This window comes from Astatotilapia calliptera, unplaced genomic scaffold, assembly GCF_900246225.1.
Source record: "Astatotilapia calliptera unplaced genomic scaffold, fAstCal1.2 U_scaffold_13, whole genome shotgun sequence".
Classification (NCBI taxonomy): domain Eukaryota; kingdom Metazoa; phylum Chordata; class Actinopteri; order Cichliformes; family Cichlidae; genus Astatotilapia; species Astatotilapia calliptera.
The window spans coordinates 172773-190171 of NW_020535652.1; the positions used below are offsets into that span (position 1 = coordinate 172773).

General features: G+C 38.6%; 1 protein-coding gene across 1 annotated transcript; it reads left to right on the forward strand.

Moving 5' to 3' along the window:
• The first annotated feature begins 267 nt into the window (after positions 1-267).
• On the forward strand, positions 268-16999 carry LOC113017446 (Fc receptor-like protein 5). The gene is made up of 7 exons (XM_026160598.1): positions 268-301; positions 498-539; positions 761-1021; positions 1103-1348; positions 2135-2242; positions 2545-2610; positions 16875-16999. Exons 1-7 carry the CDS (start codon positions 271-273, stop codon positions 16997-16999), a joined length of 879 nt encoding a protein of 292 aa, XP_026016383.1. The 5' UTR covers positions 268-270.
• Positions 17000-17399: the final 400 nt, after the last annotated feature.

The following is a 17399-nucleotide window of genomic DNA, read 5'->3' on the forward strand; positions in this document are numbered from 1 at the left end:
TTATTACTGTCACAATGAAAACCATGAAACTAAGAAGGCAGACATGATAGATATGCAATGACTGCAAGTTGTATTAAAAGCAGCAGTTTGTTTTCTCCCCTTTTATAGTGATCTGAAACTGCGGGTAACTTTAATGTAACGTAGCTTATTCAAATACTATTTTTAAATGTTTAGCATCGCTTCAGCTGCAGAAAGAAGCCACACAGGAAACACCCCCTGCTCACTGACTTAACATTTGTCAAGTGTGCACATAGTCAGCAGCAAGACAGCATGGAGGTCAGAGCTCTGTGCATCAAACTGTGTACGTACTTTATTCTTTTTCTACATTAGAGCTAAATTATAAATAGTTTAGTAAATTTAATAATGAGGTTTAGATGTAATACTTTTCTTTTTTTAACTTTCAGAAAATATTTTCTAATTTAGTTGTGCCATCCTGAGATGTTATTATTATTGCACTGTAGGCCTCAATAATTTGTATCTCTTTTTTGTCTCTTCAGTTATGACTCTTGTGGTCCTTTGTGCACATGGTCAGAAAGTTGGCAAGTATCAAAAAATTGCTTGTTGATATGGATGTTGTTTAGTATTTTGTGTTTTGTGGACCAAATATATGAAAAGTAGGAAAAAAGTATTCTTTTGTGATCATGTATATAAAGAGTTATGGTGCACATTTTCAGTTCATTTTCCTTTTTTCCTGAAATGTTGTTTTCTCAATATTTAGGTAAAGCTCATCAGTGATTCTTTTCGTTTGTTCTTTTCTCAGATGCAGTGTCCTTTCGAATCAGTCCAAACAGACTGCAGTTCTTTGAATATGAACCAGTAACATTTTACTGTGATGGGGTCCTTTATTGTCAAGTTGTTCATAAATTCAAAGGGAAAATAGAATCATGTAATAAAACTAACATGAAAACACCAACAGGATCATACTGCACCATTTCAAATATTTATCCAGATGATGGTGGAGAGTACTGGTGTGAGACTGAAGGAGGGAAAAGAAGCAACAAAATCAACATAACTGTCACTGGTATGTTTACAACAAGGTAACAATATTTTGTAATTTTAAATTATTTTATTGTCACATGAATCACAGACTTGTCTCATACAGTTGGCTCTGTGATCCTGGAGAGTCCTGCCATTCCTGTAATAGAGGAAGGAAATGTGACTCTGAGCTGCAGAAACAAGATGGCTTCTTCCAACTTCAAAACTGATTTCTATAAATATGGACATCCCATCCATAATAGCTCCACAGGAAACGTGACAATCCACAGAGTTTCCAAGTCTGATGAAGGGCTTTACAAGTGTCGCATCTCAGGAGTTGGAGAATCACCAGAGAGCTGGCTGAAAGTCACAGGTGAGACACTGAGCTATAAGTATATACATAGATGCCATATGAATTACTGCCCATGTTCTTTTTAGTAGATGTAACACTGTCGGCTAGATTAAAAAAAATAACTGGGTCAAGTCAAAGTTCGAAAAACATGTTTAGTGTCATCTTCCGTCTGTATGGAATGTGACCTCATGTGGTTGGTCGACCAGTTGCTGCTAATAGGGACAGAATTGATAACTCAGAAGAAAATAGCAACACTAAAACAAAAACTCAGTTCAACTTCAACTTTCATTCCTGGCTGCAACAATGACTTTTACATTAAGAAACTGTCTATTTTCACTCTGTCTCTTTAGCAGTAATGGACTCTTCATTACTTGGCTAGCTGCACTGAAACAGAAAAGTACAGTTGTTAGCTGTAATGTTCGAAGCAAAGCATTTTTTTAAATGACTGTGTAGAGGAGAGCCTGTTTGAGTCAGGTGGATCACACAGAACAGCATTTTTTGAAGTAAAACTTTAAACTAAAGTTTCCTTTTTTTTTGTTTCAGATGCAGTTTTTCTTCATATTGTTCCAAACAGATTGCAGTTCTTTAAATACGAAACAGTAACATTTCACTGTGAAGGAGTTGTTTATTGTGAAGTTGTGCATAAATTCAAAGGGAAAATAAAACCATGTAACATAACTAACGAGATTTGGATGGTTTATTTTTTTTCCTGTTACTTCATATTTTGAGTAATTTTTTTTAACCATTGTTTACACTCTCAAAATGTAAATTCCACAACTAACCCAGAGAGTCGCCAAGAGGGGAGAGACTCCTTCTCTGCTGCACCACCATGGATTATCGCCACCATTTTACTGACTGCTCTGTTGGTGGGGATAGTGGGACTGTATTATTTTGGCGAAGGTTACTGGGACAGAGGTAAAGAAAATAACATAATTATAATTTATGCATAACTTTCAAAAGTGTATGTATGTATGTATGTCAAAGCAGCAGCAAATTGGGTTAATAATACTACATAATTAATCTTCTTTATAATTGTCTCAGGATGCATTCTTCTGTAAGAAAAGAAGAAACAGAATACAATCATAAATTATGAGATTTGACAACCGCATCCAGACAAAGTAATAAGAGGAAGTCAAAGAAAGACAGAATCTGAGATTTTGAGATGATGTTACTGTATACATATCGTTCCTCTCACTTTGACTGTCTTTCTCCATCAGATGAAGATATTTTATATTCTACAGCCATTTACTACACGTTAGGCCTGGGTAACACTCAACCCAAAGGTGAGACTACTTGTTATTATTGATGCCTTATGTGCTCCATTCTGATAATATGTGATGGGTAGTAAATATAAAAGACAAGTCGTGATAGGAGAGCTAATGTTTCATAACTAAAATGTTCATACTTTTTTTTGGAGCTACGAAAATAAGTTATTATTGGTGTGTAATGTGTACAAAAGCAAATGGTTGCCATTATGTTTTGACATGTTTTGTTTTCTGCCTTTTTGGGGGGAAGGTGGGTGGGGGGTCTATTTTTCCTGTATATCTTACAGGTTGCAGAAAGAGAGCTGACTGAAGACACAATCACATTTAATAGAGGAAAAAAAATTAGGTATCCCAAATTTTTCAGCAATGTTGGAGTTGTTATTTAAATAAGTATTCTATTACAAATTACCTGTTACATTTCTTAACGAAGTAATTCAACACGTTATTTTATTACTCTCTGAAGAAATAAATGTGCCCAATACTTATTATGTAAGCTTCTCTTTACTCTGTAAAATTGCCAAAAAAAATGAAACACACAGTAAAATTTTGATGTCACATAATTAAATTTTTATGTAATAGATTTTAGTACAGCATTGTGTTACATAACTAAACACTGAAAAATCGAATGTGGTTACGCCAATGTGAATACTTTATAATGCATTATACCCAACACATATTGTTTTTGTAATTGATTAGTAAGTAATACATTGGCATGTCTATAATTGTTATAAAGTTCAAATGCTAATAAAAACATTATCTCTGTCATTTCAAAGTTAAATGTAAAGCGCATTGTTCAATTAGTGCTGTCCTTCTTGCATGTGCACTTGCTCATAAACAATTCAAGTGCATGAATGTGGTCAACTGCTAATCTGAAAGTGTCGCCTCTCTCTTTTTTTTTTCAAAAACATATGCACCAGGTTTGTGGTCATCAGTGAAATACACATGCAAAGTTTGATACTGAGCATGTCTTTAACTGAAATGTGGTCTAGTATCTAGGGCAAAAAGTGGTGTCTTATTTCATGCTGCAGCAACAGCTATAGCTCAGCAAAGCCACAGATAATGATCTAAAGTTCTACATTGATTTGGTTAAACTGTGTCAGAGCAGAAGTCAAGAGCTGAGTTAGTGTTGGTGACTCTATGGTAACAAAGAAGATCATTTAATTTAGTTCTTGGGTTGCAGTGCTCAGCTCCTCTGGGTTTGGCCTCAGTGAGTACAGAATACAGTAGGTCGTATTTTGAGTGGCTAAATAAAGTCTAATAATATTACTACCTCCCTTCTCATTCTGTTCTCTGCAAAATAAGAAAGGTAATTTATTTTCAGAAGGTCAGAGTGGGTTATAATCATGAGGGTAGCTTTTTTTAATGGTTTTAAATGTAAGTACAAACCAAACTTCAACCATTTTCTAACACAGCGTGAAGCATGAAGTGTCTTTACATGTAGAGTGAGGGGTAGTACATTGTGGTTTGCATGCACTCTTAAGGACAGACATTTTGTGTCTCTGGCTGCTTCTTTTTTATCCCTCACAGTGGGATTTGTTCTGTGGTTTGGTTTTCAACAAAAAGAAAGATCAAAGTGTGAGATGTTTGAGTTTCCATCTGAAGCAGAGGTTGCCACACTGCTTTCTGGTGTTGGCTTGCATTTGTACTTCTGATGTTTTAATTAATTCCAAAGCCTTGGCCTATTCTGAACAAAGCTACGCATCAGGCATTTGAATTGCGTCTCCTGGGCTTTACTCAGTTTCTATGTGATTTCTCTTTTTTTATCTGATTTAGTGCTCAGCTCAGATAAAATAATTTTTGTGGGTGATTTTTAATATCCATGTAGTTACTAAAAAAATATAGCCTCAAAGTGTCATGTAAAGGCTGCGTGCAGGCAGGAGTAGTGTAAGGAGGACCTACTGTGCAGACACTTGGAGGCAGAAAGTAAACTCAAACTTAGATTTATTGCTAGATGGCAAAAGAGAACCAGCTAAACGAAGAATACAAAAACTAAACTGAAAATACAAAAAACTAAGCACTATGGAACACACAGGAATAAGGTTAAGATCGCAACACAGGCAGAGGAAAACACAAGGCTTAACCCTTTAGAGCCGGTCAGAGCGGGTACACTCCGTTTTGCGTAACTATTTTTAAATCCAGGTAGCTCTGCAACCACGTAAGCTAGCGCAATAATTGTTTTTGCATATGAAACCGGAGGAGTTGTACTTACATCTTATGCCATCAGCTTGTCCTAGGTCACGGTTTCCTTCTGTTACGAGTTCAATATTGGGGATGGAGACAAGAGGCAAGGCAAGGCAAGGCAAGTTTATTTGTATAGCACAATTCAACAGCAAGGTGATTCAAAGTGCTTTACAGAGACATTAGAAACAAAAACAAATAAAAAGCATGATTTAAAATTGATTAAAACAAGCAAATAAACTAACTAACTAATTAACAAACAAACAAACAAAACAGTATATAAAATCAAAACAGATAAAATCAGAACAGTAGATAAAATCAGTAGTTAATGTAAGTTTTGAAATTTAAGCTTAAAAGTGTGGATTTGGTGCTTTATTCAAATGCAGCTGAGAACAGGTGAGTCTTCAACCTGGATTTAAATAAACTGAGTGTTTCAGCTGATCTGAGGCTTTCTGGGAGTTTGTTCCAGATATAAGGAGCATAAAAGCTGAATGCAGCTTCTCCGTGTCTGGTTCTGACTCTGGGAACTGATAAAAGACCGGATCCAGATGACCTGAGGGATCTGGAAGGTTCATACTGGGTCAGGAGGTCATTGATGTATTTTGGTCCTAAACCATTCAGAGCTTTATAGACCAGCATCAGAACTTTAAAGTCTATCCTCTGACGGACAGGCAGCCAGTGTAAAGACCTCAGAGCTGGACTGATGTGGTCCACTTTTTTGGTCTTAGTGAGGACTCGAGCAGCAGAGTTCTGAATGAGCTGTAGTTGTCTGACTGATTTTTTAGTTAGACCTGTAAAGATGCTGTTACAGTAATCAAGCCTACTAAAGATGAATGCATGGACTAGTTTTTCCAGGTCCTGTTGAGACATCAGATCTTTTATCCTTGAAATATTCTTGAGGTGATAGTAAGCTGACTTTGTTATTGTCTTAATGTGTTTTTCTAAGTTTAGGTCTGCATCCATCACTACACCCAAATTTCTCGCCTGGTTTGTGGTTTTTAGATGTATAGATTGAAGTTCTCTGGTGACCTGTAATCGTTTTTCTTTGGCGCCAAAGACTATTACCTCAGTTTTGTTTTTGTTTAGCTGGAGAAAATTGTGGCACAACCAGTCATTGATTTCCTCAATGCATTTACCAAGAGCCTACACAGGGCCTTGGTCTCCTGGTGACATTGTGATATATATTTGTGTGTCATCTGCATAGCTGTGATAGTTTATTTTGTTGTTGTTTATAATCTGTGCCAGTGGGAGCATGTAAATGTTAAACAGAAGGGGTCCCAAGATGGAACCTTGGGGAACTCCACATGTGATACTTGTCTGCTCAGATGTGAAGTTACCTATTGATACAAAGTATTTCCTGTTTTCTAAGTATGTTTTGAACCAGTTTAGTACAGTTCCTGAAAGACCTGTCCAGTTCTCCAGTCGTTTGAGTAATATGTTGTGGTCAACTGTATCAAATGCTGCACTGAGATCCAGTAAAACTAAGACTGACATTTTTCCACTGTCTGTATTCAGACATATGTCATTAAACACTTTGGTCAGAGCGGTTTCAGTGCTGTGGTTCTGTCTAAAACCTGACTGGAAGGCATCGTAGCAATTATTCTGTTTTAAGAAGTAACTGAGCTGTTGAGAAACTGCTTTTTCAATGATCTTACTTAAAAATGGGAGATTTGAGATCGGCCTGTAGTTGTTCATTTGTGTCTTGTCAAGATTGTCCTTTTTCAGTATAGGTTTGATTACAGCAGTTTTTAGTGATTCTGGAAACACACCTGATAATAAAGAAAAGTTGACGATCTGTAACAGGTCTGACTCTAAAGTCTTTGAGACCTTTTTGAAAAAACTTGTTGGCAGGACATCTAAACAGCAGGAGGAGGAGTTCAGTTGACCTAAGATGTCCTCCAGGTCTTTGCTGTTAATAGGTTTAAACTGTTTCATGGTATTTAAACAGTTTTTTGGTGGACACAGTACATATCCTGGATCTGCTGTTGATGTACCAATTGCTTGTCTAATTTTTTGGATTTTTTCTGTGAAGAATTTGGCAAAGTCATTGCAGGCCATGGTCGAATGAAGTTCAGCTGCCACTGACACAGGAGGGTTTGTTAGCCTGTCTACTGTAGAAAATAAGACCCGAGCATTATGGCTGTTTTTAGTGATGATGTCAGAGAAGTAGGACCTCCTTGCACTCCTCAGTTGTAAATTATAATTGTGAAGTTTCTCTTTATAAATGTCATAATGAACCTGGAGGTTTGTTTTTCTCCATCTGCGCTCAGCTTTCCACAATAACAACACTGGTCCGGCCGGGTTAAGTCAAACAATGATTTTAATGATCACACACGTGGGAGATGGACACTGATGCAGACAGCCTCAGATCTCAAAATGGTGGAGCATTGCTCAAACTCTTATAGCCTCTGGTTGCCTCCACCTTATCATAAAAGCCTAAACATTCACATGCTTTCTCTCACACGGCGCCTAAGCTATGACCTTGGCTCCCCGTCTATCTGCTCCTGCTGAGATGGGGCAGAAAACTCCAGCATGTTCCGTTCTCTTCTAATCAGACAAATAAGGCAATGACTTTCTGCAAACAGTATTTCTTATAACATCATAAAACAATATCATTCATCCACAATAAATCAGCAGTCTAATGTAATGCAAATCAGCTTAACTAATGCAATAGTTATCAGCTTCTTCTAATTCAGGAGACTAATGCAAACTAAAACTACATAATAATTCACAATCTTTAATTAGGGGTCTAACATGGCATAAAATAATATTATAATCTAACAGTGATTAATAATTTTTTATTCTTTACTAAAAACCAGAATAGGATATATTTGAATTGACAAAAATTAGTTGTCTTGTTGGTATTTCCTGCATCTTTGTTTGTCTACGTGTTAAATATTCAAGGCTTTGTGTTTTGTTTTTTTGTTGTTTATTTTATTGTTATTCTTCATTTTTCAATGTTTATCCTCAACCTCCTGTTTTATTATGATAATAGTTCATTTTATGTTCACATGTATATTAAACACAAAGAATACAAACTGCTTCTCTTTAAGAGATCTACTCTAGCTCAAGGTTGTGAGTTACAATAGTTACATATGGGATGCTTGACAGAATTTGATTTCCCTTGCCTTTCTGTCTTTAACATTGGCACACACTCAACTCTGGAGTTCTGACATCCAATGTAACTGTAACGCAGGAGGTGCAAGGGAAAATTATGTTTACTCAATCTCCATTAATGCTTTTATTTAATCTGAAACATACATAAACACACACTCCCACATGCTCATACACTGCAATACAGCAATGATCTAAAGAAAAAATTGCTATCAGGCACATGTACACACTGTCAAACTTGTAAACTTTTTGTGCCCGAAAATAAATCTTGCAATATTTCATGACGACCAGCAGATGGCAGAGTTGGGCTAAAATGAACAAATTTTAGCCCAATTGCCATCAATAAAAATAACTCACTGGAAAACTAAAAACAAAAGTACAGACTGTACTTAAGTAGAACTACAGATACTGATTCATCTTCTTTACTCAAGTGAAGGTGAAAAAGTAGAGGCTCTAAAAAGTACGCAAAGCAAGAAAGTAAAAGTAGCCCCATAAAAAAACATTTCCATGAGCTATTTTTATGCAGAACTACCTGCACATTGTTCTAATGTAATGTGCTGGAGCCACTATAGGGAAGCTGTACAAACAGATACTTACAAATAGCTCTGACAGCACTGAGCAGCTCCTTCAGTGGCTGCGGCATCCACGATGTGGGATGGAGAGATTTCGCAGGTCTTTCCAGTGGCGTGTCTAGAAAATTTTTGTTGGGGGGGCCAGGTAGGGGCACAGATTTGGAGAAGGGTGGCAGATTTAATTGGCAGATAATGTTTAAAAAAAAAATTCTACCAACCCTTAACCATAATTCAATAATCCTATAAACCTAATAACCAAATGCACTTTTAACTCTTATTAGAATGAGATTTTAACCACTACGGTGCAAAGTTTTTAGATACTGCGTTGATAAAGTACAAGAGATACAATCAGTGCTTTGTCAGTGTTTACTCAGCATTCAAGGACAGCAATATTTGCATAGTATTTTTACTGACATATAGTGCACATATGTTTTGGGCAAAAACATTTTTGAATATTAAAATACGAACATTTGTAACAAACAATTGACAAATTAGCCAATGCCAATGCAAAACTTTATCTGCCTATTAAAAAAAGAAGATAATCTTCTCACAAACTGGTGTTTGATTTTGAAACAGGAAAAAAGTGGGGAAACAAATGAAAAGACTAACATTTGAATAAAACCTGAAAGCAAGTAAATGCTTTCTATGCTGCCTTATCGTAAACTTTGGTAATATTGATAAAGAACAACACTGGCTGATGATGAAATACAGTCAGCTGGCATGGTGACACTGCCAGTATTAACCTGCAGGACTGGACTGGGACAAAAAAATTGGGCATTTTCACTACAGACTGACCCACCAGGTAGTAAAGCCATAAAGACTTTGACTGAAAACAAACCCTGTTGTGACAGTGATGTACAGTCTTGTTGGTATATGTATGATTTCTATACATTTTACGTCAGATAAAAACTTTGGTTGAAAGATTTAGATAATTATTTAATAAAAGCTAGGTATTTTAAATGAGAATAAGAAAGAAAAGTATTTCTTTGTGCCTTTCCCTGTTAATGCCCTACCTGGCCCCCTGGCAAAACTTTGCTAGACCCACCCCTGCACAGTTACCAGCTGTCAGCTACATAAAAAAGGATCCTGGTGTTATTTTTCTCTCAGAAACAGTTCATAACTTCCCTTCAACTCATTCATGTCACCTAAAAGGTAAACCTGTTTCTCCATCACCTGTTCAGCTCTGATGGTTCAGTAAGGACATCTCCTGGTTTCATCCTCATGTTTCCCTCTCACCACATATCCAAACCGATATCATGACCAGCAGCTTTACAGCTGTGGCTCCAGCAAACATCAACTGATACTAGAAATTAATATTAAATACATTCTAACAACAGCTGATCAAGCTTAAACGTGCTGCTGTTGTTTAGCGCAACATCTGCTGGTTTCCTCTTTCTGGCGCAAAGTGGGCGATAAATAAACAAGAGAGAAAAGCCGATCAGCTGATCATTGATCAGTTTCATGATTGAAGTAGCAGCAGGAGAGAGAGGGGAAGAGGATGAGAGAAGAAGAGGCAGCTGTGCAGCGTAAAGACAGAATAACTCCAGCTTTGTGTCTTTTTCCATTCTAGCTAAAGTCCGGGACAAACTGCGTCTCTTCTCAGCTCAATACGAAACGTGTAATATTTTCTCTGAATGAGGGACCATTCCATTTTTTTAAGGAGCCATTGGCAACTCTACTAACTAACCTTATGAATAAAATAAAGTTCACTATCAGTAACATCATAGCACCCACCCAGCTGGCTAAAACGCAGTATGAGTTATTGCAACTGACAGTAAAAAGTCAGCACAATGAAAATAAACTCCACCTAAACTTGGTTTATATCTGACCCAGATAGACTGCAGGTCATAACTTCTTACCTGAAGTTCAGTTCACCTGACACTCGGACTGGTGGCCGCCTCGGGGCTCTCCTCCTGCCTCACCTTCCCTCATCCACCTGCTGGCCTCTGTGGAAGCCCCGCCATAGCCACCACCAAACAACGGAGTTATTTCTACACATCGACCTGCATCTGGCCAATCCACCACCTCTCATTGTTCATGCCATTACAAAAAAAATAAAAAATAAGTCACTGGGGATATGCCCGGTATGCCCGATGGCCAGTCCAGCTATGTTAACCTGCAACCAAATCTGCAGCTCCATACAGCAATGTTACAACTTAGATTATATCTTATAACTCATAACTCTTATGTTAGCTGCCCTCAGTAGCATACTGTCTGAAATATTCCGGCTGCAATAATTCTTTAAGTGTTATTTTTTTCCTTGGGATTCTAATTTTACCGAAGTTTACTAAACTCAACAAACTTAATATTACTTACCGGGACATTTATTCTGTCCTCATTTTCTTTCACCGAAAAATTGTTTCCTGCAGTGCCGTCTTTCGTGCTTGGCTCTCCTACCTTTGCTAACGTGATGCACATAGTGCAGAAGCCGATGCTGCATTCACTTACACTCAGATATCTGAGCGTCACCGTGAAAACATAATCGGACATTTGATATTTGATTGAATTTTATTGTTTTGCCTTTGGGGTGGCACCTGGGGTGGCCAGTCTGGTTGGGGGGGGTGGCCTGTGCCCCCCCAGGCCACCCCGCTGGACACGCCATTGGGTCTTTCCTCCCCACTGCTGTCAGACTCAAACAACAAAGACTTCAACTGATCAAACACACACTTCCACACATGTGCAATAGCAATAACACTAAGTGCAATACTCTTTTCTGGCATCATTGTATTATACTCAATTGTGTATAGCATTTGTATTCTATTTTATTGATTATATATAGTATTTTATTTTATTTTATTCTATTATATTGTGTACGGTATCTTATTGATATCTTATTCCAGTGTTTTTCTGTAATTTTTCTAGGCAACTTTGCACTGTCCACACCTGTAACAAAACAAATTCCCCACACGTGGGACTAATGAAGGTTATCTTATCTTATCTTATTCTCTGTATTGTAGAGAGTTGGGATGATAAAATAAATTTAATGTTGGCCATATTATATTTAGATTATATTACCAAAATGTGTCTCTATTCTCATGAAGGACATTAGTTCACTTTTGTTTACTAGCTCATCTTAAAATTACTGTTGGGTAAGCATGACCCATGGTCTCTCCACCTCAGATACATCACAAACCAATAAAATAAAATCTCACTAAAAGTAAAAATAAGATACGATTAAGATTTCTGCCTTCATTTTCTTTTTTGTTTTCTTTTTTTCCTGTCCTGTCCACCAGTGTAACAATCAGAATTGTTGTCTGAAGGCCAAAGAAATGCCCAAAAGATTTATTTCTAAAGTGGATCATTTTGGCTGTTGCTTTACTTGTCCACTATCCATATTTTATTAGAAGTGAATTAGTTTTTTTATTTTTTATTTTGAGTTATTAAAATCACACAAGATGAGGAGAAGGGAAAGAAGAAAGAAAAAAGAATCAGGAAGAAAGTTAACAGAAGGAGAGAGAGAGAGAAAAAAATTTTCTTGACCTTCAGCTGAAGAAAAAAAATGTGAGAAAAAAGCAACACAGCAGGAAATCCACAGAAACAACCAACATATGTATAAGTAACCGTAAATAATAAATATTAAATGTTATTGAGCAGAATACAGAATTATTAATACATGACATGTTTAGAGTCAGCAGCCGACCAAGATCAAGCCCAAGAGTGTGTCTGTACATCACTGTTTGTGCACCTGTGTGAACATGTGAGCTGTCACTTGGTGTTCGCTTGCTCTGTGGTAGAGTATCACTTCCTGTTCCTGCTCAAACACAGTGGTGTTTCTGAGTAGCTTATTTGCTTAGCAATTTAATTAACAACTTTTAAATACATTCTTCTTTCATAGTATAATCTTCACGTGCTTCATCCGAAGCACACTTTCTGTGTACTCACTACCTAATTTATAGCCAAAGTATTCACTCACTGTCTCTGTACTGTCTCGCTAGCTTAGCTTAGCTCGTAGCCGACTCATTAGCACCATGGCTACTTCACCTGTCCCTCCTGCACTTTCTTGCTCATTGTGTCAGATGTTTAGTTACTCCTCGGCCTCCTTTAGCAGTAATGATATCTGTAACAAATGTAGCATATTTGCAGCGCTGGAGGCCAGGATTACTGAATTGGAGACTCGGCTTCGCACCCTTCATTCACCCGTAGCTAGCCAGGCCCCTGTAGCTGGTGCAGCCGAAAATAGCGTAGGCCCCGCTAGCTGTTCCCCGGCAGGTCCCAAGCAGCTGGGGAAACAGGGAGGCTGGGTCACGGTGAGGAGGAAGCATAGTCCTAAACAGAAGCCCCAGGTACACCACCAACCCGTTCATGTGTCTAACCGTTTTTCCCCACTCGGCGACACACCCGCCGGGGGTCAAACTCTGGTAATTGGCGATTCTGTTCTCAGACATGTGAAGCTAGAGACACCGGCAACCATAGTCAATTGTCTTCCAGGGGCCAGAGCAGGCGACATTGAAGGAAATTTAAAACTGCTGGCTAAGGGTAAACGTAAATTCAGTAAAATCATAATTCACGTCGGCAGTAATGACACCCGGTTACGCCAATCGGAGGTCACTAAAATCAATATTGAATCGGTGTGCAACTTTGCCAAAACAATGTCGGACTCTGTAGTTTTCTCTGGTCCCCTCCCCAATCAGACCAGGAGTGACATGTTTAGCCGCATGTTCTCCTTAAATTGCTGGCTGTCTGAGTGGTGTCCCAGAAACGATGTGGGCTTCATAGATAATTGGCAAACCTTCTGGAGGAAACCTGGTCTTGTTAGGAGAGACGGCATCCATCCCACTTTGGATGGAGCAGCTCTCATTTCTAGAAATATGGACAAATTTATTAAACCCCCCAAAATATGACTATCCAGAGTTGGGACCAGGAAGCAGAGTTGCAGTCTTACACGCTTCTCTGCAGCTTCTCTCCTCCTGTTACCCCCCCAAAAACCCATCTCCATAGAGACTGTGTCAGCTTCCAAAAAGACAAAAAACAAACTAAAAACCAGCAACAAACAACTTAAACATAAACAATTACAAAGAAAGAACAATACAGTATCCACATCTGAACCAAAGAGTAAAACAGTGAAATGTGGATTATTAAATATTAGGTCTCTCTCCTCCAAGTCTCTGTTAGTACATGACTTAATAATTGATCAACAAATTGATTTACTCTGCCTTACAGAAACCTGGTTGCAGCAGGATGATTATGTTAGTTTAAATGAATCAACACCCCCGAGCCATTCTAACTACCAGAAATCTCGAAGCACAGGCCGAGGGGGCGGTGTGGCAGCAATTTTTCACACCAGCCTATTAATTAATGAAAGACCAAGACAGACTTTTAATTCATTTGAAAGCCTGATGCTTAACATTGTCCACCCCAGCTGTGAAACTCAGAAACCAGTCTTACTTGTTATCATCTATCGTCCACCTGGGCCTTACACAGAGTTTCTGTCTGATTTCTCAGACTTTATATCTAATTTAGTTCTGAGCTCAGATAAAATAATTATTGTGGGTGATTTTAACATCCATGTAGATGCTAAAAATGACAGCCTCAACATGGCATTTAATCTGTTATTAGACTCAATTGGTTTCTCTCAAAATGTAAAAGAACCCACCCACCACTTTAATCACACTCTAGATCTTGTTTAACATATGGCATCGAACCTGAACATTTAACAGTGTTTCCTGAAAACCCTCTCCTGTCTGATCATTTCCTGATAACATTTACTTTTACAATAATTGATTACACAGCGGTGAAGAGTAGACTTTATCAAAGTAGATGTCTTTCTGAAAGCACAGTAACTAAGTTTAAGAATATAATCCACCCACTGTTATCATCTCCAATGCCCTGTACCAACACAGAGCAAAGCAGCTATCTGAACGCTACCCCAACAGAGGTCGATTATCTTGTTAATAATTTCACCTCCTCACTACGTACGACTCTGGATACTGTAGCTCCTGTGAAAACTAAGGCCTCAAATCAGAAGTACCTGACTCCGTGGTATAATTCTGAAACACGTACCCTAAAGCAGATGACTCGTAATCTGGAGAGGAAATGGCGTGTCACAAATCTAGAGGATCATCATTTAGCCTGGAGAAATAGTTTGCTGCTTTATAAGAAAGCCCTCCGCAAAGCCAGAACATCTTACTATTCATCACTGATTGAAGAAAATAAGAACAACCCTAGGTTTCTCTTCAGCACTGTAGCCAGGCTGACAAAAAGTCAGAGCTCTTTTGAGCCAACCATCCCTTTAACGTTAACTAGTAATGACTTCATGAACTTCTTCACAAATAAAATTTTTATCATTAGAGAAAAAATTACCAATAATCATCCCACAGATGTAATATTATCTACAGCTACTCTTAGTACCATTGATGTTAAGTTAGACTCTTTTTCTCCAATTGATCTTTCTGAGTTAACTTCAATAACTACTTCCTCCAAACCATCAACGTGTCTTTTAGACCCCATTCCTACAAAACTGCTCAAAGAAGTCCTGCCATTAATTAATTCTTCGATCTTAAATATGATCAACCTATCTCTAATAATCGGCTATGTACCACAGGCCTTCAAGCTGGCTGTAGTTAAACCTTTACTCAAAAAGCCATCTCTAGACCCAGCAGTCTTAGCTAATTATAGGCCAATCTCCAACCTTCCTTTCATATCAAAAATCCTTGAAAGAGTAGTTGTCAAACAGCTAACAGATCATCTGCAGAGGAATGGTTTATTTGAAGAGTTTCAGTCAGGTTTCAGAGCTCAGCACAGCACAGAAACAGCTTTAGTGAAGGTTACAAATGATCTTCTTATGGCCTCTGACAGTGGACTCATCTCTGTGCTTGTCCTGCTAGACCTCAGTGCAGCGTTCGATACTGTTAACCATAATATCCTATTAGAGCGATTAGAACATGCTGTAGGTATTACAAGTACTGCGCTGCAGTGGTTTGTATCATATCTATCTAATAGACTCCAATTCGTGCATGTAAATGGAGAGTCCTCTTCACACACTGAGGTTAATTATGGAGTTCCACAGGGTTCAGTGCTAGGACCAATTCTGTTTACATTATACATGCTTCCCTTAGGCAGTATCATTAGAAGACATAGCATACATTTTCACTGCTATGCAGATGACACCCAGCTCTATCTGTCCATGAAGCCAGATAACACACACCAATTAGTTAAACTGCAGGAATGTCTTAAAGACATAAAGACCTGGATGGCCGCTAACTTTCTGCTTCTTAATTCAGATAAAACTGAGGTTATTGTACTCGGCCCTGAAAATCTTAGAAATATGGTATCTAATCAGATTCTTACTCTGGATGGCATTACCTTGGCCTCCAGTAACGTGGTGAGGAACCTTGGAGTCATTTTTGACCAGGATATGTCCTTCAACGCGCATATTAAACAAATATGTAAGACTGCGTTCTTCCATTTGCGCAACATCTCTAAATTTAGAAATATCCTGTCTCAGAGTGACGCTGAAAAACTAGTTCATGCATTTATTACTTCCAGGCTGGACTACTGTAATTCATTATTATCAGGATGTCCAAAAAACTCACTGAAAAGCCTTCAGCTAATCCAAAATGCTGCAGCAAGAGTCCTGACAGGGACTAGAAAGAGAGAGCATATTTCTCCTGTTTTGGCTTCCCTTCATTGGCTTCCTGTTAAATCCAGAATTGAATTCAAAATCCTGCTCCTCACATACAAGGTCTTAAATAATCAGGCCCCATCTTATCTTAATGACCTTGTAGTACCATATCACCCTATTAGAGCGCTCCGCTCTCGCTCTGCAGGCCTACTTGTTGTTCCTAGAGTATTTAAAAGTAGAATGGGAGGGAGAGCCTTCAGTTTTCAGGCCCCTCTTCTGTGGAACCAGCTTCCAGTTTGGATTCGGGAGACAGACACTATCTCTACTTTTAAGATTAGGCTTAAAACTTTCCTTTTTGCTAAAGCATATAGTTAGGGCTGGACCAGGTGACCCTGGATCCTCCCTTAGTTATGCTGCAATAGATGTAGGCTGCCGGGGGATTCCCATGATGCATTGAGTTTTTCCTTTCCAGTCACCTTTCTCACTCACTATGTATTAATAGACCTCTCTGCATTGAATCATATCTGTTATTAACCTCTGTCTCTCTTCCACAGCATGTCTTTATCCTGTCTTCCTTCTCTCACCCCAACCGGTCGCAGCAGATGGCCGCCCCTCCCTGAGCCTGGTTCTGCCGGAGGTTTCTTCCTGTTAAAAGGGAGTTTTTCCTTCCCACTGTCGCCAAAGTGCTTGCTCATAGGGGGTCATATGATTGTTGGGTTTTTCTCTGTATCTATGAAGCGCCTTGAGGCGACTTTTGTTGTGATTTGGCGCTATATAAATAAAATTGAATTGAATTGAATTGAATTGAATTAAGCGTGCTTGTGTTCATAAGGTTTCTCCTTTTAAGTATCTAATAGGTGTGGGGAGCCACAGTCCTGCCCTCCAGGACATGAAGCAGGCATGGAGGGGACTCAGGCCCCAGAAATCCAGAGGCCTCCCAGACCAGGAGGATAACAGCAGGGGCAAACCCCTCAACAGGTAAAATGGAGAGGTGGGCACCGACACTACAGGTGAGGCTGAATAAACAGACCGTCTGGACTCCGTTCAGGGTGCCCACCCCCAAGGCCCTATATGTATGACAGTACGGGTGAGAGGACAAATAACAACAGTGATATAAATGATGAGGATTTGTTTATTACTGTCACAATGAAAACCATGAAACTAAGAAGGCAGACATGATAGATATGCAATGACTGCAAGTTGTATTAAAAGCAGCAGTTTGTTTTCTCCCCTTTTATAGTGATCTGAAACTGCGGGTAACTTTAATGTAACGTAGCTTATTCAAATACTATTTTTAAATGTTTAGCATCGCTTCAGCTGCAGAAAGAAGCCACACAGGAAACACCCCCTGCTCACTGACTTAACATTTGTCAAGTGTGCAC